Source organism: Streptopelia decaocto (assembly GCF_964273445.1).
Source record: "Streptopelia decaocto genome assembly, chromosome: 8".
In the NCBI taxonomy this organism is placed as follows: Eukaryota; Metazoa; Chordata; class Aves; order Columbiformes; family Columbidae; genus Streptopelia; species Streptopelia decaocto.
In genome coordinates this window covers 6873329-6899282 of record NC_138662.1, presented here as the reverse complement: position 1 = coordinate 6899282, position 25954 = coordinate 6873329, and the positions used below count along the sequence as shown (strand labels likewise).

General features: G+C 45.5%; 1 protein-coding gene across 1 annotated transcript; it reads left to right on the top strand.

The window, feature by feature from the left end:
- The first annotated feature begins 722 nt into the window (after positions 1 to 722).
- On the top strand, positions 723 to 9994 carry CISH (cytokine inducible SH2 containing protein). Its single transcript, XM_082059904.1, has 3 exons — positions 723 to 1593; positions 6150 to 6376; positions 6870 to 9994. Exons 1-3 carry the CDS (start codon positions 1547 to 1549, stop codon positions 7370 to 7372), a joined length of 777 nt encoding a protein of 258 aa, XP_081916030.1. The 5' UTR covers positions 723 to 1546; the 3' UTR covers positions 7373 to 9994.
- The last annotated feature ends 15960 nt before the right edge of the window (positions 9995 to 25954 follow it).

The window sequence follows — 25954 nt, the reverse complement described above, 5'->3', positions numbered from 1 at the left end:
CAGGACAAAATGGTGGTGGTGCAGCCTTTCCCAGGAGACTTAGTCAAGCTGAAATCCAATTTCATAAGGGATTCATTCCCAGGTGACCTAGACTCGGGGCCACCATATGCAGTGCAACAACCGTATTTTCGCTGTCCAGACTACAAGATGCTACAACACAGTGTTCTCCCGCGGACTGCGTGTCACCGGAGGGCAGGGGCAGCTGCGGGGATGGTCGCACCCCCCCAGGCTGTCACACCTTTGCCTTGCAGCATGTCGGGGTAACCCCCGGTCTCCGGGCGCCTCAACCCCACGCCTGCCAGCGCCCAGCCACTCCTGCGGCCCGGACAGAAGGCTGACACTCGAGAAGGGCGTTAGAACTAAACTTAGCAAATTACAAATAATAACTACACATACATAAAGAAATGCGGTAAAAGAAGTACGAATAAATAACCGAAAAGCTACAGCGGAGCTGCAGGGCGAGGCGGACAGCCCAGCTGAGCGCAGAGGCGGCGGCGCAGGACCCCCCTGCCCCGGCCGTGCGGGGCCGCCGCTGCCCCGCGCATGCGGCGGGCGGGGGCGCCGGCGCCCATTGGCAGGCGGGGGAGGGCGCACCGGCGCCCATTGGCGGGCGGGTGGCGGCGCCCATTGGCGGGTGGGCGGTGGCGGCGGCGCCCATTGGCAGCGCCCGCCGCGGCGGCCCCGCGTTCCTGGAAAGTTCTTGGAAATGGATCAAAGGCGTTTCCGCGAACACGCACGGCGGCCGCTCCGCACGGGCGGCAGCTCCGCACAGCCGGCCCGGCCCGGGCCCCCCGCCCGGCCCCCGGGAGGGCTGCGCTCCCCTCCCCCGGCGAGCGGTGCTGACATCAACGCGGCCGTTATGGACACTTCTATTTATACCTTTTTTTTTTTATTATTTTCCGCGTGGCTGCTATCGGAAGAGTGATGTGAACACAATACGATTCCAGGAATCCCTCACTTCCTGGAACAGATTAAAAGGGGCAAACAAAAGATTACTTAGTAGGTTGGGTTTTTTTTTCTCGGAGCTTCATTAGTTCTGGAGTCAGTGAACAGGCAGGTTGCTGCTCTGCCGGCTCTCTTCCCCCAGACATTCGGGGAAATATTATTTATTGGTATCTATTTATTATTATTTCACAGTGCTCTGAATATTTTTTTCGAAAAGATTGCTCTGACAGAAGATTACTTCCTCTTAAAATATATGTAATTTCCCTTTTCTCTGGTTATTTTTAAAAAGTTTTTTTTGTTGTTGCTGCTGTTTTCTGAAAAGCAGAACAAGAATACTTTATTTTCTAAGGCACTGGGAGCGCACGCATTTTCCGGGCTGAAGTTGCTAAACAATCTGCAAAGTCTCTTGGACAGTCCGATTTGCCTTTGTGTCTGAACCACAACCCACTGCGCAAGGGGTTTGCTGGGACTCTCCAGCTTCTGGTACCGTGAATCCCGAACTAGAGGCTGGAACTTGCTCGATTCTGGGAAGCAGAGAAAAAGGAGACGAGAAGAGAAAAAGAGAAGAGGAGAAAGCATTTCCCACTTTCTTGAAGACTTAATGCTTTTCCCTTGGTCCAGGAGTGACATGATCCTCTGTGTTCAGGGGTAAGATACTCTAAAGCCTTCTTTCAAAAGCTGTGGCTTAATAATTGTAATTAGTAAGATTCTGTGGGACAGTTTTTGAGCTTGTGTGAGCTGCCATGTGTGATTGTAATGGAACGGAATGACTTACGCTGGCCGAGCACCGAGTTGTGCGCGTGTGTCCTGTCTGCTTTTTGGATTCCATGGCCAAAAATCATGGGACCATAAAGTACTCCCGATTTCTTTGCTTCCTATTGCTGAAAAATTACATGGTATTTAAATCCTTTGAGGGAGTAAAAAATAGTAACAACTTGGAGTGCATTGTTGAGTGGGGTTGTGCAGCACCAACAGGACACAGCCTGCGACCGCAGGTGTTCCCTAAGATCCTGGTGGAAACAAACTGCTTACAGGGAAGCACTTCCACAGACTTCAGGTGCTTGTGTCTATTTGTAAGTAAATATTTATGCTAAACACATAACTTCCTCTTCCTGTTGCTTTTATGGGTAAGATTAAATGTATGTCCATATGTACAGACTTGCCAATACACAACATTCTATAGAATGAAAGCCACTGAACGCCTTTGTTCAGTACAACAGGTAATGTCCAGATCTCTCCTCTGGTACTGGTGTGTTGGCCTGTCAGGGTCTGTATGATCAGCTCAGATCATCAGCATGTGCAAATACCTGGTCTGCAGGAATCATCCAGCATTTTTACACATGCTGCGTATTTGGCAAGTGTCAGCACTTGTTTCAGCCCGAGCTGTAATGTCAGTGTTTCTCATCCCTCCTGCGCTGCACGGATTTTCCTCATTTGCCTTGGCTGCTTTAAAAGACTAAAGCATGGGGATTTTTCTGCCATTTCCCCCCACAATCTCTTTAACAGACAAGCAGAGCTCATGCTTACCAATACTTCCCTACTATTCAAGTGGGCTTGTTCTCGCTCCCATTTTCAGTCTGCTGCTGCAGTTCCTATAGCCAAGGCAAAGGGAATTAATTTTCCAATTTAGACTTTGTGAAACCCGTATCTGAAGTTTTTCTCCAGGGCTAACACACCAGAGCTACTGCTTCCCTTCACCCACTAACAACTTGTTATGTAGTCAGATGTGTAGATGCTTGTCTCTTAGTATCTTTTTAATGACCATTTATTGCTCAGTTTTCACTATTCTCTGGGATTTCATATACCCTGGACTCCATACTTTCCCTCCTATTTAGACCAAGCTCCCAAGGGAGTCTTGGGACATAGCAGATGGAGAGTGGCTTGACACACTTTTTCTTGTACTATTTGTACTGCGTTACAAAATTTTAGCTTACCAGCAAAGTAACTACAAAGGTAGCACTAAATGATATCGGACATATCCGATTCTCTTGAACTTCCTTGGCTTTCCAAGGCTTTTTGAAACACTAATTGCCAAAGCACCGGGAAGCTCATTTGCTGCTTCTCTCAAGATTCCATGCAGACTAGACATGCCAAATTTTAAATATTTGTTTTCTTCCTCATTGCAGCTGTTGTACTAACACTTCACTCCTTTCAGTCCTGACCCTCCACCTGTCTCTCCTCTACCTCCTTTCTTACAAGCACTAATTATTTTCAAGTACTTGCTTTGCCCCATTAAAGGGGTGACTTTTTCACGTCAGCGTACCTTTTTCAACAAGACCTTATCCCAGCAAACTCTTCTTGTCCCTCTTGCCAACGTACTTGCATTAAAAGTTGCAGTTCGCCATTACCCACTGATTCCTCTGCTCTCCCGTCCCTGTGCTTGGAGCTGCTCTGGTCACAGCAGCAGCTCTTTTTTCTTCAACATGTGTAGAAAGTTGATTGGGACACCAGCTCCTCGCAGTCTGTGAGAATTTCTAATCCCCCTCCTCTGTTCCACTGGGGTCCTTTGAGGCAACAGGTGCACAAGGCCTTTTTGTAGGTGGAGAGAGGGGCATCAGGCGGGTATATAGAAGGAAAACAAGACGTATATAAGCATGGTCCTTCTCTGGCTGTGGTGGAAGAACCTCCGCAGTGACTGTGTGGGGGTTTGGGCTCCTTCAGCTTCAGGTATCAGAAAGTCCAAGGTGGCAGAGAGCGTGCCCAGCGGGAAACCTCACCTCAAGAACACGGGCTCTGCTTCAGAGAGACCCACAGCGGCTCTGTAAAAGAAACCTACTGACCAATTCACATAGTTATTGTGTCTTTGGGAGGACTGAACTGTAAGATGGTACAGCCCTTGAAATTAAGAACTTTTTGCAATGAAACAGGAGTACATTTCCCCAGCTAGCTTTGCTATCTTTCCCTTGCTTCCCAGTCTCTTAGCCAATTCCAAATTTCCTCTCCAAAGCAGGTATATAAAAAGAAAAGAAAAAAAAAAAGTAGCTCCATGCAAGGAACAAGAAAAATTTTTCTTGTGTTCAAAAACCTTTCTCAAAGGGTAGGCCAGAAAAATTTTCCAGGAAAAAATAAATTCAGAGAGATTTGGAATTTAGACTGCAGTACTCAAGTTCTGGGGAGTGAGTGGACAGTGCGTGGTGCAGGACTGATTTTACTTAATATTGGTCACAGTCATTTTCAGCCCAGTGAACAGCTGGTATAAGAACACACCTGGGACAGACTGCTCTGCCAGAGTCCTGTGTTACACCCTCTTTGCACAGCGCAAACAATTATTTTAGGTTCAGTACAGTGAAGGATCTCATTTATGGTCCTCCTTGTTCAAAAAAGGGGGAAATGAAGGATCAGGAATCTCCTTTCCCCAAGAAGGCAGGTAGCTAGACATGCATGAAGACTGTCATATTTAGAGGGAGACATCTAAATCTCTTTAAAAATGCAGCCCTCAACACCTACAAATGTAGCTCAGGTGGGACTTAAAAGAGAACTCTGAGGTTTCCCAACAGCAATTTCCAGCTCTAAGAGCTTATTCAGCCCCACTATTCTGTGAAAGCCACTGCGAAAACAGTGCCTGTGATCACGGGTGTCTGCTGAAAGATAAGGGCCAGAAATCACTTTTAGTAGGTTTGGCTTCCTACCCCTTAATAGAAATTAAGAAGTGAGGATCAATTGCCATGCATGCCAAGTAGGTGTCTTGCTTCTGAAATGTGATTTGACATATGGAAAAAGGAAGAATGTTCCTTTCTAAATACCAACAGGATGGTGGGGTTCTGCCATGACCAAGAAGTGTCTCCATAGATTCAATTTTACCAGTGGTTTTACAAAAACCTTATTCCAAACCTACATGGTTTTATTAGAAATATGGAGTCATGAAACTCCATCATGGCTCTCACTCTCAAATCATGGTGAAGTTGTTTTCAGCTGCTCTTTAATCTACTTTTCCCCCCAACCCCTTCATCCTGCTCCCCATCCCATACCTGGGACTCAGCAGTTCGAGAAGGTGGAACGCAGCTATGATCAGGTGAAAATCATTTTATAACATGTTGTATGTACCTAAAATGCCACTACTCACAAAGAGCACAGAGGAGGAGGAAGATCGGAAGGGAAAAGTGTATGACTTTGGAGTCTCCATCCACTTCTCTCTGCAGTGATGTGGGAGAAGGTGGCCGCCTCCTTTGCAATCACCGTCAGCTCCAGTGGTGCTGGGACGACCTCACCTTGAGGACTGTGTTGTATTTCTCTGAACACTCAGCCATCTTTTATGTTGCGTGTCTGAAGGAATGTCTCAAGCAAGTGAACACATGTGAGGGGTATAACACGGGCCACACAAAGGCAAAGAGCCTAGAAGAAAGGACAGAAATGAATGTTTTTGCTCAGGAGCTTGCCTGGGAATTAAGATTTCTGTGGCCCACAACATCCATGCTCCCCTGGAGCTCTGCCTTCCTTTAGGAATCTCCATGCTGCAGAGAAGGAGCATGTGAGAGCTCCCGGCTTCATGGAACTGCACATAGATGCTGAATGGCTACACTAATGCTGTCCTTAGGGCACAGAGGGATTAATGTTCATAGCAGCTCAGTCATGACAGAACCTCCTGCTGCTATAATCCCGCAGGGATTACAGTCGCACTGAAATCTCGGTCGTGCCATTGAACGCTAGGGTTTGTGTAGTGCACAGGCTTGGCAAAACCGAGAATTCCCATTATTCTACTATAAGATCAGCTCACTCTGAGTTCTAACAGACACATTTAGAATCAGGTCAACCTTGAGCAGAAAGCAGGTAGGGCAAAACCCAAGCTATTCCACATTCTGCTTCTAATTATATTACAGTGAATGACTAACAAATCCGGTGGCGGAAAAATAAACGTTCCAATGTTTTAATGATGTAAACGAAGCAGTCATGCTGCTATGAACCTTATTGGCTCTGAAACTACATATTAAAAAGCAACATCTAAAAAAAATCAGATTTCAAATCAACCTAAATTGCGAGATAGATTACCTTTCCCAAGGCAAAAGAGGCTGACTGTCCCTGTTTCTAAGAGTTCATCTTCAACTGCGTAATTTTTCCCCTCTTGCCTCTCTCTGTTTGAAACATAATCATACTGAGGATCTGTTTATAAAACATAACATGTTGTAGTACAATGTAGCAGGCACTGAACAGATGCTGCAACCTATTTCAAGGCAAGGAAAAATAGCAGAGTATGCCCTTCATTTCAGACCTCATCCTTTGCTGGCAGAGGAGAAGATCAGGAGACTGTCGCTCAGGGACATTGCGGTGGATTTGTCAGAGCCGATCATGCAGCCTCTCCCCGTCACAGCCTTCCAGGAGGAGTCCACACCTGCCTTTGCAGCACCAGTTCCAGACAGCAACCCACCTCAGACACGAGACCCTGAAGAAGACCTTGTCTGCATTGCAAAAACCTTCTCCTATCTGCGGGAATCTGGTAAGACTCAGCTCACAAAGTCACAGGGTCAGAAGGCTACAGGGAGTAGGGAGCCAACTCGCAGTCTGAGCTCAGGAAAAATCTCCTGATCCCACTTCAGAGAGGAACCTGGTTCTGTCACAGCCATGGCTGACTCTTGTGGATGTAGCAAGTATATGTTCAGTCTCTACAAACTTGTATCATGAAGTAATTTATCACTAGTGTAAGCCAACGCTTTGGAGAACGAAATGGAAAAAGGCCCCATTTTCCCTGTAAACTGCAGCAGCTGCTGCACAAGTAGTCACCCCATCCCAAGCCCCAGCACAGCAATGGCAAGCACAGGTAGGAAACCCTTGGAACTTGACATATTCTTAATTTCTTAAGGCCTTACCAAGTCTGGGCCTGGTTACTTCCCAAGCCCTGAACTCAGTAGTCTTTGAAGTTTCTCTAAATACATGGCCAGTAATTTAATACCTTCTTTCCCTAATGAGTTCTTTCTGGGATGCTTTTCCAGGTTGGTACTGGGGATCCATCACTGCCAGTGAGGCCAAGCAGCATCTCCAAAAGATGCCTGAGGGCACCTTCCTGGTACGGGACAGCACCCACCCCAGCTACCTGTTCACACTTTCTGTCAAGACCAATCGAGGTCCCACCAACGTGCGCATTGAATACACTGACAGCAAGTTCCGGCTGGACTCAAACTACTTGTCCAAACCTCGCATCCTGGCCTTCCCAGACGTGGTCAGTCTCATCCAGCATTATGTCATGTCCTGCACAATGGAAAGCAAGAATGAGGCTCCTTACCCGCCTCCGTCTCCTCTACCTCCCATGCAAAAAGAGATGGCAGCAGCTGCAGTACACTTGAAACTCATCCGGCCACTCAGCCGCAAAGACAACATCCCCAGCCTACAGCACCTGTGCCGGCTGCGGATTAACAAGTCCACAGCCGACGTGGACCAGCTCCCTCTGCCCAGGCGGATGGGGGACTATTTGAAGCAATACCCTTTCCAACTCTGAGGCACGGCCGTTGTATCTCAGGCACGACAGACAGGGACAGAAATGAGGGAACTTCATGTCTTTGTCCCGCTACAGCGTGGCTCAGCTGGGCACAGTAAAGACCTGATTATCAGCAGAGACTGCATCCACCTTTCCTCTCCCCATCTCTCCAAATCCATTCCAGCACCAGGGAGGAGTTGGTTGTTTCAGTGAACAACGGGACACGATCTGAGCTCTGAACCTCAGGCCGCGCCGACAGTGGCTGTGAGAAAGTGCTGTAGGCATGTGCACACTACTTGAATTTCAGAGTTGCTGTGACACCGGAAATGTTAACATTGTTATTTTCGCTATTTATTTCCATGGCAGTTTCTCTCCTCATGGTATTTTAAAGCACCTTTTAGTTTTTTATTTGTTTGTTTCTTTTTCTTTTGTGGAATTAGAAATAGAAAAAAGTCTCCCAGCCAAGCAGCAGCCAAAAGTCTGTGGGAATTTGGATGTGGATTCACATCCAAATAGTACCTGTTTGAGCCTGTCCCTGTAGCAGGTCACAGGAATCCACATCCAAGCTCCCCCAGACTTCTGGAGTATGTGGGACTCAGATGACTGTATCTAGACCCACCTCTACAGAGGTAAAGAGTATTTTTTTTTTTCTTCCTTAGCTACAGGGGGCTGGGAATCATAACCTCAAAAGCAGCTTGCACATCTCCCAAAGATGCATGCTGTGCCACAGGCTGCAGACAGGGGACTTCTGCGAGGAAGCCCTTCTTTCTTGAGAGCTCTAAGCAGAGATTCTGGATATTGAGCTTGGGCCAGGGAGCACTCATCCCATTTTTTTTTCACCTTCTCCAAAGCAAGTTTGTGACAAAACATTTAGAAATAAGTAATCAGAAACCCAGCTTTCTTATTTGCAGGCAGAGGCATTCAGTTTCAGAGCACTCTACATATGGCTTGCATTTTGAAAGTGCTTTTCCCTGACATTGCCCTTGTCTTGTGAGATGTGGGGCAATGTCAGGGGTCTCCTTGAGCAGAGGTTCGGAGACAGCTCTGCTGAGCTGCAAAGACAGACACAGCTTCAGGATATTTATTTATTTATTTATGTCTGGGGGGTAACCAGTTGGAAGCACCTCAGTCCAAGAGCTGTCCCTCCCCTCTGCTGACACAACGCCAAATGGCCAGTTGCTCTGCTTCTGCCAGAATTACTCACAAGCCACGTGGCTTCAATCAGAGCCAGGCTCTAGCACACTGGAAACCACAATTCAACTTCTCTGTTTGCCAAAGCCCAGACCTCTGCTGTCCCTTTCTCTGACTTGCATGTTTGTTATCTTTAATTAGACTTTTTGCTCTGGGTTTACCTCTTGCACCCCATCCCTTTCCCTGCAAATGAAGCACAATGGCTCTCCCTTGCTCTTCTGCAGGTAGAAGGGACAAACAGCAGCCGGGATCCTTCCCAAACCAAGCACATAGAAGCTGCCCTTTCCTCTTAGTTCGCATGATCCCATCACCTTCTCAGTCTGTGGCAGCCAGTCCATGCCACCGAGAGAGAGTAGACAAGGGAACAGAGAGGTCTAGAGAAATTATCTTTTGCCTTCTTTTGCTCCTAAGACCCTATAACTTGATCAAGCATGAACCAATGTTAAGGATTCCTTGTTCATCCCTCCCTGGGACTGTCTCTCTAAGGCTCTGTAAATTGGAAGAGACAAATCCCAGCTCTACCTGAGGGTTGAGAGAGGAGATGGAAAAGGATGGGATGGTGATGCAGGAGACAAGCTCAAAACATTGGTGGAGTTTCTTCCGCCCTCTTAAAGCTGCCCAAAGGGACAAGATGGCCTGATGTGCTTAGTCAGTGTCCTTTCTTCTTTTTTATTTTTCTCTCCACATTTATACACGTTAGTGCTCTTGCAAGCTTTGTTTTTGATACTTTGATGATTGACAGCATGCACATGTGATGTCAGGTTTGCTCTTTATTATATCCTTCCCCCCTGCCTCACATGGCAGCAACTGAGGGAAGGTACTGAATGAGAATGAAAACTTAGAAGACAAAACAAAAAAAACCTTGTTTTTTTTTTAAATAACATAAACCACATACCACTGAAAAGGCTTCCTTTTATCCAAACACCTCTATCTGCCTGAGGACACTGGGAACAAGGAAACCACAGCTCTTCAAGGAGCAGCAGTGATCTCAGGAAGCCCACATGGCTTGGCCACAGGCTTGGTATCTACAGCATGTAAAATCTCAGAGAAATGTACAGTGGAAAGGACGAGCTGTTCAGCTCTCTGAAACTTGCCTCCTACTTGATCTTTTCTCTGTTGGGGGTAATGAGAAAATCAAGCTTGCAGGTTTGACCTCGTTGCCCCAGGAGAGCCCAGCTAAAATGGGAGAAGCATGTTCCGAGAAGGAAAGCCTGGTTAATCCCCAGCAGGACAATGAGAGGCTAAGCTGAAGGCTGTAAGCTTATATGGGCAGGGACCATGTCTGTTGTTTGTTCCGCATCTAGCACAATAGGGTTCTCTAGGTGCTACTGCAATACAAAGAATAAACAATACAGTTACTCCAAAAAGTCAGTTTCTTCTGTCTTGAGACCGTTTGTTAAAAATCATTTGACTTGGATTTTAAATAAACATTTGAAATATATTTTAAAACCACACGATGTAGAAGTCTTTGGTAAAATCCAAATGGATTAATTCATTTTCTGTTCACAGAAATTCTGCCCAAGAAGACCGGACAACCTCTTGACCTTTTTTTTTCTTCCAAACAGGACGCACAACCCCTTAATCAGGAGAAAAACCCTTCAGATACTGCAAGAGTTAACACCAAAATCATCCTAAGTGTGGGCCTGGTTTCTACCACACAGAGACAAACAGTGACAGACCTCAAGTCCCAGGTACCAAAGGCTTAAGGAACGTTCCTTAATGATGTAGGAAAACACAGGCGTTATTTTTGTATTGCTTCTGCATGCCATAGAAAACCATCACAATCTAGGGGAAAGGAGATGGAACGTAACTGAAGTTTGGCAACTTGTTTACAGCAGGATTCAAGTTGGCCTCAAAGAAAAATTCTGCTCACGGTAGTGTTGAAAGACGAGCTCACAAAAGGCAGACCATGCTTCGGATAGGAGGCATCAGCTTTTTCCCTATGTTCTGATGCCGCTGGGCCTCCGACCCCCGTATTTGCAGTCTGGCCTGGCACCTTTCCCCTTCTTGTCACCTCGCACCAGACACAGCAGGCAGGGAAACCCCCGGGGAGCTGGATCTGCCCCACGGTGTCAGAGGGAGACAGGGGCCACCTCATCCATCCTGCCCGTGTGACATGCAGAACACACTGAGGCAACCCCATCGTTAGCATCACGCTGCTGCAGCCCCTTTGCACTCGCTGCCCAGGAGAAATGCCTGTGCCATGGCCCCCCGTCCCACCCGAAGCAAAGCACAGGGCACTCCCAACCACTGCAAACCATCAAATGCGCTCAGAGAAAAACAGAAGCTCAAACAGCTCTTCTCTGTCATTCTCCCTTTCTGAAGCCACTGGCTTCAACGTTCAAACTACTGCTTTGAAGTATTCCTAAAGCACGTGCTGTCCCTTCTGCGTCAGCCATGGGGCTGGAATTCACTAGCAAACGTTGTTTCCACCACCTCATCAACGTGAGTCCGTGGGTAGACTTCCACTGCACAGCAACCACGAAACGTTGGCAGTGGAATAATCTGCTCAGGTGTAAGTTGTTAAAAACAATCACATCCCTCTTGGTTTTACAGGAAACATGGAAAGCAAGCTAGAGCAGGGTAGAAACAAAACACAATCAAAGGAAGTAGAAAAGTGAAAACAGAAGGAAGGAAAAGCAGCATCTATCTTTAAAGAGGAACTTTGAAATCCCAGAAAAATACTGAACAGAAGGATGCAGCATTTCTGACACATTATTAAGTAATTTCTTACTTTCTTAGCTAGGCTAAACTCTTCCCCCAGCTACATATATGAAACCCTGCTGCTCACTTTCTGCAGATTGAGAGCACAAAAAATTAGCATGAGTCAGGCCAATACATAACTGCAGTCATATGTGGTTTTACTGCATCAACTGTTATCTTAACAACTCCCACTCCTGCACCTTCAGCACATTTTGTTAAAGCAAACAGGTTCACATTCTGAGAACTCCTGTGCCAAAGCTCTGTGCAGAATGAACTGATTTTTACAATTGAGTTCCACATTGCTGGAAACAGAGGCATTCGTGGAAGTGGAGGCTGACCTTCATAATCACTGAAGTACAGCTGCAACACCTCTCCCAGAGACACCTGCTTGGTTTGCTGAGCCAACACAGGACAATTGGGTTGGATTCTCTCTTGCCTTGCAATTTCTGACTGTAGATAGACACCTGGACATGGAGCCCTCACTGGGAGTCTGAAAAGCAGACTGAGAGGACAGGGAATATAAATCCCAGTCCATGATGGAAACCATGCTACCAGGGCTCACTGCCACAGCAGAAATACCCTGCAGTTTGTCAGGCACATATGGTATCATTTTCCGCCTTAAATAATCAGCCTTTTGAAGCAGCGACACATGCGAGAGAAAAATAACCCATTTTATGTGCACATGTTCTTATCCTCTCAATCTTACTGAAATATTATTCCTTTATCCAGATACTCTCAAGTGCACAACTTCCCTTAGCTCAAGCCAGATGAACCAGTGAGAAATGAAGTGAATTAGCAGAGTATTTAATTATCTTACAACAGATATGGTCAGGTGTTTCAAGCAATTGACTTATTACATGGCATTTCTTGTCCAAATTCCACTGTCAGTCTTAGCTACTAGCTATGAAATTAAAAGCTCAAGAGCTCTTCTGCTCTGTCAAATCACATTCTCATGTTCAGATCTGTCACAAGCCAATTACCACGGTCCTTTCCTGCCTCCCCCTAATGACTGCTGAAGCACTTGCAGTCCTCATGGAAATGTGCTTCCCCAGCGCTGAGCCCGTCAGCAGCCCAAAGGTCTGGAGCACGGGGTAAAGCCACAGCCAGCAAAGATGTGACAGAGCAACTTCGGAAGCCAAGTGACATCTTCCAACTCAGCTCCTAGCAGCATTGTCACAACATCTATGTCTCATTTTCAGTGGATCCCACCTGTCATTCACAGGAGAAAATGAAAGAAAAATCAGAGTAGGCAGCTCCTTATGAAACAAACCAGCCAAAGGTGAAAATGAGCTATTATTTGAAGAGATCTGCCCTGTCCTTGGGCAGAATCATTCACCCTTTTGCCTTTTTCTGTTCACAGCAACCTGGCATTAAGTTTTTAAGAGGAAGTACAAGGGAACCCAGTCCTGCCAGTATTGCCTAACGGCATGATAGCAAAAAGAGGGCTATGCAGTTGCTAAGTGCGTTGATAACACGTTCAGACTGAGACTAATTTCTTTTGAGACGTGTCTATTTTCTGCCCACACCCAGTTCTGCCTATTTGTTTTTTTTATAATCACGGGTGCCAGAGTGTCAGGGAGCACAAACACATGGAGACACGGCTTTATCTGGAGGGTAATGCTTTATCTGGAGGGTAATACTGTCTCGTGTGGACCCCATTCTGATCTTCCACTTACGCTTCCTCAAGAAACAAAACAATTGTGTGGCTTATACACTGCACAAACAAGTAAGGCAAGGGGCCCTTGGGAACAGGCATAATGCTGCAACATCAATCAGACATCCATCATTACTTCCACCCTACATCAAAAAACAAGGTTTAAAAGAAAATGACAAAGTGAGCCGGGAAATAAAATTAGATCAGAGTCTTTCAGTATTCACATCATGCAGATGGATGAGTGTACACAAATGTATTCTTGCAAATTGTATAAAGAACTAGTATTTTTTTTTAACTTGAAAAATGTTTATACTATTCAGAGAAAAGGCTACTGGTAGGCAAAATGGAGACCAGACAGAAGAATCATTTTACCAGCTTCACTGTTAGCCTGGGCATTAAACTTCAAAAGGAAACTATGAAAAGTAAGTAAAATACAATTTGAGTTTTACATAATAATATAACAATCTTAGTATAAAAATTTAGAGGGCTTTTTGGATTGGTAAAGGGGAGGGAATACAAAAAAGCTTCCGAACTTTAGCTAATGTTCATTACAGATGAGACTCAACGAAAAAGGAAATTTTACTGCAAATCATTGGTGGCTTAGTCCTTGCAATTTCCTTTTAATGAGCTGTGGTAGCACTCCCAGCCGGAGGAAGCTTGTTGGGCTAGATGGCCCACAGTCAGCTCCACACAGACCTGGTCCTGACTCTTGCAAAATCATTTGAATAATTTAAATAGAGAAAAGACCAGACCCCAGAGAAAGCAGCCTGACTCAGACGAGGAAAGTAATCAGTCAGAACTGCTCCCAGTCTGACATACCAACCTAGATTCGCAGAAAAGGCTTTCCTCTTGTGAATGGGAACTACTCTCACCCCTTTGCTCCTCTTTCTCAGACCTTCCTGGCAAGGGTTTTCTCCTGAATGCCATTACTTCCTGAATGCAGAGTGCCTGCACTTTGCAGCAGCTCAGATGTGCCTTGCAAAAATGAATACAATGTCAGTTTTTGCAAAAATAGCTACTTGAAGAGAGCACTCTATCTAGGCAGGAAAGGCTTTTGCTCTAATGTACCCCCACGCAACTACAGCGACAATAAAAATTGATACAATGCTTGCTACTGCATCATTAGATTGTCCAAACATATAATTAGAGACTTGGTATTTCTCAAAACCTATGGCACAGGAAGAGCTGGCCAACCAAAAATCAGTGGCAGAGCTCAGCCAGGACTCGAGTTTCTGGGAGTCCAGCCTGTCAGCCTGTTTAACTCCATCATGCAATTGCCTTGATCTAGAAGATACACTGCAACTTTTCAACAACTGCAGCTGGCGGAGCAGTGCTGCTCTATGGAAACAGCCCTGCCTATGAAGCCTGTAAAAAAAAAATAATGGGCCAAATCCAGGTTTGTTTCCATTAAGTGTGATGGGAATTCATTTACTTCAGGGCTGAATTTGGTCCACTTAATATGCCCTGCTTTACCGATGAGGATTTTATTCCTGGTGTAATTCTGACATGAATTCGCCATTAAAGGGAACTGTAACACTGAAGTGCAGCTTACTTATCACAAGAAAAACCTTCCTTCACACACTGCCCCACCAGCACGCACAAACCCTAGCCTGGACATGTCTTTTTTAAAAACAAAGGAAAGCTCATCGTGCATTGTAAAGTTCTCGCTTCACTTGTATTCACCTGCAAATATGCCAGTCAGAACATCTGCAATGCCGCTTTGGGATGTAAACATCAGTCCATGGAAAACTGAGCAGACAAACCTGGACTGATCTCAGCATACTCCACATTGGCTAAAGTGATGACAACTCCTAAGAACAACAGATCCAGGTTATATTTGTAACAAAGAGACAGCAAGACCCAGCACTAAAGTCCGGGGGTGCCCATTCCATCCAACTGTCCCCTTGCTGCTTGTTCTTTACAGGCTCCCTCAATGCAAACTGGCAGAGAGAAGATTTAATGGCTGATCAGAGAGCCTGCGTAGCCCTTAATGTCAGGACTGTCTCTTCCCTAGAACAGCAATATGGTTTGAAATCTAGTTTACAGAAGGCAGAGCTGTGTTTATACTTGTCAGAAATTACCCAACTTGGCAATGATTCTTCCCATCATGCAAGTGCTGCCACAGTCATTGCCAAACACTGCAGAGGCAGAGTTCAAAACTACCTCCCAGCCTGTAAATATGGTGAAGAAACATATTGCACAGTATGCATGCTATGTGCTTACACATGTCTTGAAGTTTAAATAGTAATAAAAGATGTTGTTATGATTAAAATGTAAATCTGAAAAAGCCTAAAACATGACCTAATATTATTTCCAGGGAACTCTTCAGAAAAAATCCCTGTAACTTTTTGAAAATACCTCCCTCTAAGCCTTTGGTTTTGGAACACTTCTTACATTCTTCCAAGACTGTGTGCAATTCACCGCTCTTTAATTCCCTTCCCTCCAGTCCTGTGCTATGGAAGTCATCTTGGCTGTGAGGCACTGAGCAACATTTTGGAAAGAACATGCACAGAAGAGCACTGCAAGACCGCTGCGATGAGGCGGATCAGCTGTTCCCACATGGGGCCAACATGAGGACTCCATATTACTCTTTTCTGTCCAAGAACACAGGAGACTGAAGGCTTCTCTGTGCATGCAAAGCCTTTTCTTGCTGATCAGATCTCTAAGTGAGGAGCAGGGTTAGCGTGACCTGCCAGGCTGCTGACTCAGGGGTATTCACCAACAGCGGTTCCAAGCAAGAGCATGCAAATGTTGTAATGACCTCAGTGCCGCAGGGTACGGAAAACGAGCTGGGAGGAAGAGTTCAGTAATTTAGGTAGTGGAGAAACGCTTTGCTGCAGAAGTCACAGGTTGTGTTACCAAGTAAATAGCTGCACTTTCCACTTCCGGTGTGGACCACTCAGATGACACAAACCGGACCCATGTGCAGCTCCTACAGCTGCCTCTTACTCATTCAGTCCATCTCTCTTCACCCACGTCATGTTCTGCCTGACATATTCATGCACCTCCAGGCTGCACTTAACCTTCTAGCTTGGCTCTGGGTAGAATTTCATCGTGCCTTGTCAATCTGTGGGAGGAGAACAGATCCGCACACTCCCTAGTATGTGGGTCCCTCTTGTTCGGATTTACCATGTGAAGAAGGTATCTGAAGGCTATTGTTTTTTAGGTCCCTTAGCTCTTTACTGCCTGGCTGTATAACACAGCCTGTGTTATCTGAAAAGATAGGTCTTTATTACATAAAACGGTACAAATCAGGCATGCAGCCAAAACCAAAATAATTCACATTAGTATCAAGTCAGAGTGTGACAGCGACTTGCGTAGTAAGTGATAATGTCACATGCTGGCTTCTTTTGTCTCCTAACACAGAAGTGTACTAGCAGATTTTGACATAAAATATGCATTGAACATCATGTTGGTATTATTTCTTCATATAAATCATGGTTTCTAAGGGAGGATCCATCACACCTACTGGAAGGGGAAATACTCTGCTCAATCTTGGATGGGAGGAGAGGTGAGTTCAGAAATAGACAGTCCACTCTATAATGCAGATAAGCCCTGCTGCATGTTATCAATCCAGTCCTACTTCACTAATTAACAATAAAAATATATCTATTATCTTGCGTATGCTTCTTAACCCATTTGCTGGAGCCAACAAGAAGGATTCTGTATGTTGCAGTTTATTTTGTATTTTCCTGTTGGCCTATTATCACTTCCTCTGTCTCAGCTCTTAGAAGAATTAGCTGATGGAAGAGCAATACTCCAGTCAAAGAGCTCCTTAAATCAAGAAGAATCTTTTCCCTGTGAGCCAAAGGAAACATTCTCTTCTTATGCTTGGGTTGAGGGAAATAAGTAACTATCAAAGAAGCTGTTTCTTAATTGTCTCTTCCCACCTCCCCAGCAGCAGCAGCCCACATCCCTCCTCAGCCTACTACCTGGCTGGGATTAAAACCCCAAAGGCTTAAAGCAAATGCTGTATATCCTATAGTGATCCCTATAACAAGCATTGTTAATTCTTACTGGAGCAGAAAGGGAATGCTCTCCAAGTTCTCTCTGCAGTTATTGACAAAACAAATAGCTTAGTGAAAAGGGAACATGTTACGGATACTGGTGGATTCTAGGTAGCCAGCTATCTCATGTAACGACCCAACAAATACCGGATGACGTAGCTAGCTGAGGTCAACACTCCTCATACAGTTTACCTTGACCAGCTACAGAGATACAAATATTCCCTATGTCTTGCTGTTCCAGTATGTTTGCTTTTGAAGATGAGCACTTCCAAAGATGACATTACAGGAAACCAAAGTATAAAGGAATTATTGTTTTTTACCCTTGCCGTCAAGCCTACCTATGGCTGGTGTAACTAGTACACAGCAGTGCTGGTTTGGAGGCAATTGATCAAAGCCTACAAAAGGAAGCACTTAGAATTATGTCAAGGAACACTAATGTTTCATGTATCTTTTGCCTTGTAGAAATGGCTTTTTGATGCAAAGGGAGATGAAGTCAAATTAGATTTATGTGTCATGATATCAACCAAAGGAAAAGGGGGAAAAAAAGGCTCTTTACCATTTCTGTCATTAGGCATTCATGCCAGTTGGAACCATTGCCAAAGAAAGAGCCTAGTTCATTATTGTGTAAGACACTCCCAAAAATCATGCATGTGTGTTTGTGTGAAGAATGCTAGTGATCAAATATTGCTCACATAGGCGCTCTTCAGCTTCCTCTTCCAGCCCCAGTTTCTAAACCTTGGGATCAGTAAGTATGCCGAGACGATTCTGCTAAGAAAACAACACAAAACATGTTCTGAAGTCTTACTCCATGGGCACAAACCTCTTAATTTGCCCCCTACCCTGAAAGCATTGTTGGCTGTGATACTTTCTGCCAGCAACAAGGAAAAGGATGGTGGTACACAGGTACTAGCAAACCTACAAACAGTTAAAGCAGTGAAGTCAGCATAGTGATATGGCAAAGATGTCAACAATCTGCATAGAGAAGTTTCTGGACTGTTTTTTTAAATTTGATTTTTTAAATCTATGAACCCCAGAAATTGTGGGTTTTTTTTCTTCTTCTTTTTCTCCTCCTTTCCCAGTTGAACAATGTGCACGTTCAGGGAACATAACAAAAACTGGCAAATAAAGGAAGCTTCCTCTTTTGTTCCTCTGAAGAAGAGAGATGTTGGGGCTTTGTCTGCCCTCTTCATGGCCTCCAGAGGGGAGGAACTGTAAGTCTGAGGACACAAGGAATGTAGATCTCCTACCTGGTACTTGACGGAAGTGCCTGGAGGAGCAGAGTTTTCATGTCATTCCTCCTTTCTGTTCCCTGCACTGCTGATCTGCTTCCATATCATCAGGAATTCTCCCAGCAGCACAAAATTATCAGTGGTGACCAGCCTGACCTTGAGATGCACCATGACAGCTACAAAATTCAGCAGCTGAGAACAAAGTGGGACTATTAAAGCTATTTCAAGCCCTACACAGTTACCAAGTAACAATGTAGTATCTGTTTTAGAATGACAGCTCTCCCTGAAAAAAGGAGGTCATTTCTTCAATGTCAAATCGAAAACAGACGGTAGCCGTGTTCACTTAAACCAATTATTCTAGTTATCAGGCAGTTCCTATTGCTATCTTAAACTGAAAGCAATCCTGTTAACCTCACTGGAAAATCCTTTGAACAACCCCAGAAAAGAGGATGTGTTATCATTTATCTTCAGGGACAACATCCAGGGCTGCTTGGGGAGGTCCCCTGGGTGAGGGGGCGTATGGGACTGAGCTGAGCTCAAGTCCCCCAGACTCCTTCGCCGACCTAAACCCTCGTCTCGAATCGTTGCGCAGAGCCCCGGGCCAGACGCCCGGCTGGGAACCGCTGCGGCGGGAATGCCCTTTACCAACAACGGGCAAAGCGCCCGTCACCAAAATGAATGCGGCGCTACCCAGGCCTGAGGAGTCTCCTGCAGTGCAATTTAAAAATAAACTCAAAAACAATTCCAGAGAAATGATTAAGGCCAGTGCACAAAGGGGTTGGTTCTCTACGCTACCGCCTCCACTGAGGTCAAACTGATACAAATAACCTTTACAAAAAGAAAGTCAGTCCCAAAGCTATTCTGTACAAAGGTGACTTTGTCTTGCCCTCTGCAATGCTGTCTCAAATCTGAGCAAGAACTACTTGTAAGGGGCTCAACCTCCCTTCTTCCCAGCGCTGCCAGAGAAGAGACAAGACCATCAGCTTGGTAAGACGATAAAGGAGAGCACAAGTAACTTAACTAAACCTTTTCTTTTGTCCCTAAGGCAATCAACTACATATTCCCATGCAGAGAAAAAACCCACATACATTTCTAAGCCTGGCTTTATAAGCTCAGGAACTAAAGCCGTGCCTTGGGATCCTAACCATGTAAGGTCTTCCCTTGGTCCTTTCCCTCTCAAATGGAAAATACTTCAACTCGGCCTCTCATCTGACAGCTCGCACCCTGTATTTTTAGTGCTCGTGCACAAACAAAAGCACCCAGCTCGCCGGTGTGCTCAGACAGCCCACCCGTCCCCATGGCGGCGGTGGGCAGCTCACTGCCGACTGGCATGAATCACAGTCGCTCTTTGGAAACTCACTCTGATTAAGCAGTGTAACATTAGAGTACCTGAACAGGTCTGTCTCCTCACGTCAGCTAATAAACTTTCCATGGGAAGCTGGATTCTGCTACTAATTACACCTAGCTACACCTCTCTTCTGACAAGCACCTATTCCACCCTGTGTTTGCTCGACAGAGGATGACTAAGATGATTTGCTTGGAAAGAAACCAACTACAAAAGAGCATTTCCCTCCTGCTGTATTCAAGCACCACATCTGATTAGTTTTACTTCCCTGTGCTGTTAAATGTCAAGTACTTCTGTTATGTGTACACTTATTTTTTTGAATCTCCAAAGCAGACCAAAGGAGCTTGGAAACATAATTTTTTAATTGTACTCAGCCTCCCCTGTATGGAAGAGTACTTTTTGCCCCTTCAATACAGTGCACTAATATTGTGTAACGCATGTATAATACTTTGGACTTGATTTTCCTCCCATTATTGTGGTAAATGTGGTGCGGCTCCCGTCACCCAAGCCATGGAAGTGTGTGTGGAAGGGGCGTCACAGCCTCAGAAACAGCTTTGATGTGGAAATGGAGGAGCTGGTGGGGAAACTCATGTCACTGGGCTGCTCATGCATCCTAGGGTGGGAAACGAAAGCAGAGCCATTTCTGACTTTTCACTAGCCAAAAAGCAGAGTTGTATTTGCTGCTGGTTGAGCAGGATCCTTCCACAGATCAAACATAACATCAATAGCAGCGTGGCTCTTTTTTCTACTTAAACGTCGAAGAACCACTTGTGCAGGCAAGAGAACGGTTTACATCTTAGTGCCAATGGAACCTGCAGTCTGAGATGATGCTCACCCTGCACTACAGGAGGGGGGATAAATCCTGCACTGGTTCCTTTCAGGGCAATAGTTTGTCATGCACAGAGCCTGGCAGAACCCTGCACCCTCAGAGCACCCCAAGTCCCCCACAGTTCTGGTCTCAGTTTCAGGCACAAGGTAATTCAGTCCTGTCAGTGAGTTAGTAGTTACATAAAATCAACCTCTTGGAAGGCACTGCGAGTACACAGAGAGCAGCAAGCACACTAAAAATCAATGCACTCTCCTAGTGTGCTCGGACTTGTTGATCAAGACAAGCTCCTGAGCAGCTGAAGCTGTAGGCCCCAAAGGCTTGCTGCTTCCCACTGTGAGACACACAGCAAGCACGGCTGCTCCACGCAGAGCAGGTGCCTGCACTGCCCCGCACAGCAGCTCCCGTCTGGCAGAACCAACGCGGGAGCACCTTCCCCTGCTCGCTCACGTCTCAGGCGGCACCCGGCGGACACGGCTCTGCACTCACAGGCAAGCAAGCTGGGGTGAAAAGCAACTTCCAGATCTTTCTTTTCCGTTGCTATCTTAGTTCCATACTGTAGCACGGGCAGATTTTTCATTTAATGTTAATTCCCCTAGGCCTCTGTTATTTGGACTGAGGTGGTATTTTTCCCTTCTTCCCTGAATGCCCTCAAACACTCGGCAAAAGCATTTGGTCAGGATCAAAGACGACACAAGCTTGAAGAGACTCTGTAAATACCAGAACATCTGTGGGACGACAATGATCCAGAAAGATGAGAACAAGCTCTATCACCAGATCAGCCCAGAAATACAAGCCAAGGAAAAGACCAAATCACAGCTATGAAATTTGCAATTCATGTTTGTTTCTCTAAAAGCAGAGAGGCAAGTCCAGTGCAAGTAAAACAGTGAAAGGTGAAGGAAAACAACATACAAACAGGAATATGGTCTAGAATTACAAATCTATGGTGTAAATAAGGAGCTGCTGAGATTTTGTGTCTCCAGAAATGAGAAGGATGCTGATGGTACCCGCAGAATGTCGTGCAGCACCCAGAAAAAACACAGAAGGACAGCCCAGTACCTTTACCATGCACAATGCTGCAAAACAGATTAAGACCCTACTGACGAAGAATGTGATTGAAGCTGTGTGCAGTCAGGCTGCAGAAAGCAAACTAAATAAGCTCTGAAAAACTATCCAGGCCCAGTCAGCCCTCCCCCAGACTGTCAGGTTTCTGTGGAAAGCCCATTGCTCCCTGGGGTCATTTTCATTGCGCTTCAGCTCTTCCAGGAACTCAGACATGCTGACAGCAGTCCCTCCTCTGCCAAACGCCCAATCAAAGCGCCCAGAGAGGTTTTTCTAAGGAAGCTAATTGAACATGTTTTATTAAAAATAAAAAAGAACAAAAAAACCAACACAACACCCACCACTTTGCTCTACAGGCAAATTCTATAAAACACAGAAAACCCAGAGGGCAAGATGCTAGGGACAGGATCAGCTGGAAATATTATTTAGGGAACCAGAAAAAGCTGATGACAAACTTTCCCTGCTGTGTGGAAAGGACATCAAGACCTGCTCTTAGCCTGTGCCTTACCTCTTGTCAAAGGGGTGTCTGGGGTGGGAGATCAATGCCTGGAAAAGGGGTAAGGTGGCAGTTTTATGCACACTTCTCTGTGTGAGCTGTGGGCCAAAAAATGACTCAGAATTCACCATGTGACAGGACTTGTCATTCACTATGCAAACCCATTAGCAGTGATTAGCACACCAAAGTGGTGGAAGTAAGGCCAAGGACACTGAGAGCACACTCTTTATTTGTAGAGCTCCAGTTGCCCTTTCTGTACTGTAATAACTTGGAAAGCAAACTATCTTCCTGCTGCACCGAGGTTCTGAAATTAATCTCAACATTACAAGGACACAAGACACTGCAAAGTTGGGAGAGTCATACTTTGACCACCTAAAAAGTGTGAGGAGATATACCACTCGGATACACGTGATGACCCCATTCAATCCCACCTACACTCGACAACCCCGCTCAGGAGTGGGAGGCTGTCTCAGGAGGGACCAGAGCACACAGGAGGCTGAACGGGAAGAGAGCTCGGCTGCTCTTGCGACCCAAGCTGGTGCCGCCATGGCCGTGTACCAAATGGACAGAGAAGCTCAGAGTAGCTCCAGTTTGAGCACCTTTTCAACACAACTTGCTGCATGTGCAACTTTAAAGAGATAGCAGGTCACTCACCACTGTAGGTCACAGGTATGGATATAAAGATAGAGCAGAGGGGGAACAAGCTTTGAAACCTCATGCACACCATAGCTCTCATTGCAATGGCAAGATAAATAGAAATATAGTGATATGCCACAGATATTTATAGCAACTTGCTTCCTGAGGTTTTCTCCAGGCTTGATGAAAATGTGCCAAATTCAGCATTGGAGTAATATTATCATAGCTAGAACTTACCCTTAATCCACATATTGATGCACAAGTCACTAAAGGATATATAGGAATTACTCCATACACCTCTACCCCACAAAAGACAGACAGCAATACACTACTAGGCAGCAAAAGTCAAAACCTGTTCACAAGGAATTTGGGGACATGAAGCACATCATTAAATGTAGGCTGGACAGGATGCAAACAGTGGTGTTCACATTTTTACATTATATTGCCTTGGGTTCTTTGATTGTAAGTGCACATCTTTCCCATTTGAAGAGAGGATCTCCAGCCCTGTGCAAGGTGAAGGGCTCAGGCACAACTGACAGGCAAAGAATCATCAAGCTGAAGAATGGACAGGGTTGACATCTTCAATGTCTCCCTGATACCTTCTATTTATGGGAGTAAATTCTCACAAATGCTTGTGTAGCTGTCAGATTAGTGAATTCTATTTAAATTCCTCGAGGAGTTGCAGCTAGAAAACAGTGTTATCAAATTCCTAATGTTTCTGAGCAGGAAACACCACGAATGGCCCGCTGCAGGTGTGGCTGTTCTCCTCCGAAGACCCAGGAGCAGGGAAGCAGAGCTCAGTGCAGATGTTCTCAGTGCCGCAGATTACTCAGCTGCAAAGGCACCAGACGGCACGGCGCTGCACAGCCTCTCCTGCTCCGCTCGACAGGCTGCATAACTGCAGCACTGGAGCACCAGCAGGTCCTCCTGCCAAAGGGAGCTATTGCTGGTAGGGTGTAAATCACGCAAACACATCCCATTTGCATCCAGGCAGTTTTAAACGCTCAGAGTTTCCAGCTGCGGGTCAACAAGGGCTGTACCAGCTCGGGTTTGGCCTCTCCATTATGATTTACTTATCGCAGATGGTTTGCACTGCCTTCAAGCTGCTTAAACATCCCCTTTGGACTGAAAAGCAATAATAAAGACAACTACTAATATATTACTCCAGGATATTACATTGTTTCTAAACCTTTCACCTGCCTCTGCTCCCTCCAACCTTCTCCCAGACAGTCTCATGCAACAGAAGAATAAACTAACAAATGAGAAGGCAAACAAATAGGGAGAGATATGCAGTATCAGGAGGGAATTAATACATCGGTACTAGATCACGTTGCAACCATATGGTGCTGTGAATACCTTTAGAAGCTCTCCATCCACTGTTGAGCAAGAAATCTCCATAAGCTTTCCGCAAACCCTGCTCGAGAGCCAGTTTGCAGGGAAAAGCCTTTCCCAATGATAGTGCTAATTTCAAACTGGACAGGTGTCTCCTTTGGCCAATGAAACCAGGAGTCTTGTGCCTTCTGCACCCTTCTTAGGTCACCATGAAGATTCAGGGATGGCTTTTAAACGTTACACTGCAACAATTCCAACTTCCATATTGCACCGAAGTTCCTGCTGTGGCAGCCTCTCTTCTGTGGAGTCCAGCAAAAAGAATTTTCCACGGCAACTCTTGGTATGATAAAGTGGCACAGAGAACACTCAAGAAGATGAAGGGCAAAAGCTGCTTTACTTTAGGAGCCAAGATAGCCTGTAGCGTAATTCATTCACCCAAGGTGCCATGTATAGGCAGTCCAAGCTGCAGAGGACACAGCCATGCCTGGTTTCTCAATTCCAGGCGTTGCTCATCACTTGCAAGGAAACTTGCTCAGGCAGGAAATAATGACACATTTAATGTTTGGAAGAGAGGAGGTTTCTCTGACAGGACAAAGGAAGTATTATAGTAACATAACTGTATGTTGAGGGAGGGGTAGGATATATTTGCTTTAGGATAGCAGTTTCCCATAGGAAAAGCAAGGTGATCATCTTACTTATCCTTCAGAGTAGGTAACAAAATCATAAAAAGTTAACTCAACAACAGCTACTTTGAGGAATCATTGTGCACCTTGTTTGAAACCTAACAGATGGAAAAGTTGAGACTTGTCCTTTTGGAGACACATAATAAACAAATTATGTGCAAACTTCAAACTATACCTTTCCTAGAGAGAACATTAATAGAAAATGCAACAATGGATGGGTCAAAAATCATAGAATAGAATCACAGAATCATTTTGCTTGAAAGAGACCCTCAGGATCATAAAGCCCAACCATTAACCCAACATTGGCACTAAACCGTGTCCCTAAGAACCTCATCTCTGCTTTTTTTAAACGCCTCCAGGGATGGTGACTCAGCCACTTCCCCGAGCAGCCTGTTCCACTGCCTGACAAGACTTCACAAACAAAAAATGTGAGTTCTTCTACTACTCTACCGCTGATCTGCGATGGCAGCAAGAAGTTTCTGTCACCAAAAATCCCCTCTGTCTTGGCAGTAAGTAACACCTGAAATGCAGGTTCTATCCACATAAGCAGCAGCTGCTGACATTGCATATGACTGAGTGAATAATGACATGTGGCACCTGCACCTATTTATGCCAGTTTCAGCCATGGAAAGAGAGAGAAGCAGTGAAGATGTTATTTTTTTTTTAAATGCTGTATAGAATTTCTTAGCTTCCCTCAGCTCCATCCTGTCTCTTTGCTGTAGGTAAAGCAACAAGTCACAAAACCAAGGAGTCCTGTGTATTTTAAACATATGCCTGCATCTAAGAGAAGAATATTTGGTGAAGGGAAGAAAAAATGAAACATGAAAGATAAAGCTACTTATGCTGCTATAGCTACATTCAGGCACAGTACAGACACCCTAAAAGGCCTGGGAATAATTTAATCAAAGTAGAGCATCTATAAAATATCAAAATATATTGCTCTTGCAGTCCCTCAAGACTTAGCACAGAAAGGCAACTAAAAAGAAACTGAACCCATTAGGAGAAAAAGGAAGATTCCAGATGAAGAGTCTACAGACAACCTTTGAAAGATGGCTGCCAATTGTGTACACTCGCATTCATCAAAGCCTGCATCAACAACACCAACAAAAACTCAGGAGACCATGAAGAAGCTGTGACAAGGAAACACTCTTAACTAAGCATTCACCCTTGTGATATAAAAGCACAACGGGGAGGAAGCGGCACATACAGGGAGACGTGTTGAGGGAGGGCAGACTCTGGATGGCCTGAATTCAGGATTTCAGAGGGTTCCAGGTGAGCAAGCAGCGCTCAGGAGCCCTGCGCGCCAGGGGCAGGAGGATGCTCTGGGTGCAGCTGCAGAGCTGCTCCTGCCTGCGGCAGCGGGACATCCCCAGCTCTGGCTTGGCCGCTGGCACGGCCCCACTGCGCCTTCCTTCCCCTGCCCCCGCGGCAGCGGCCTC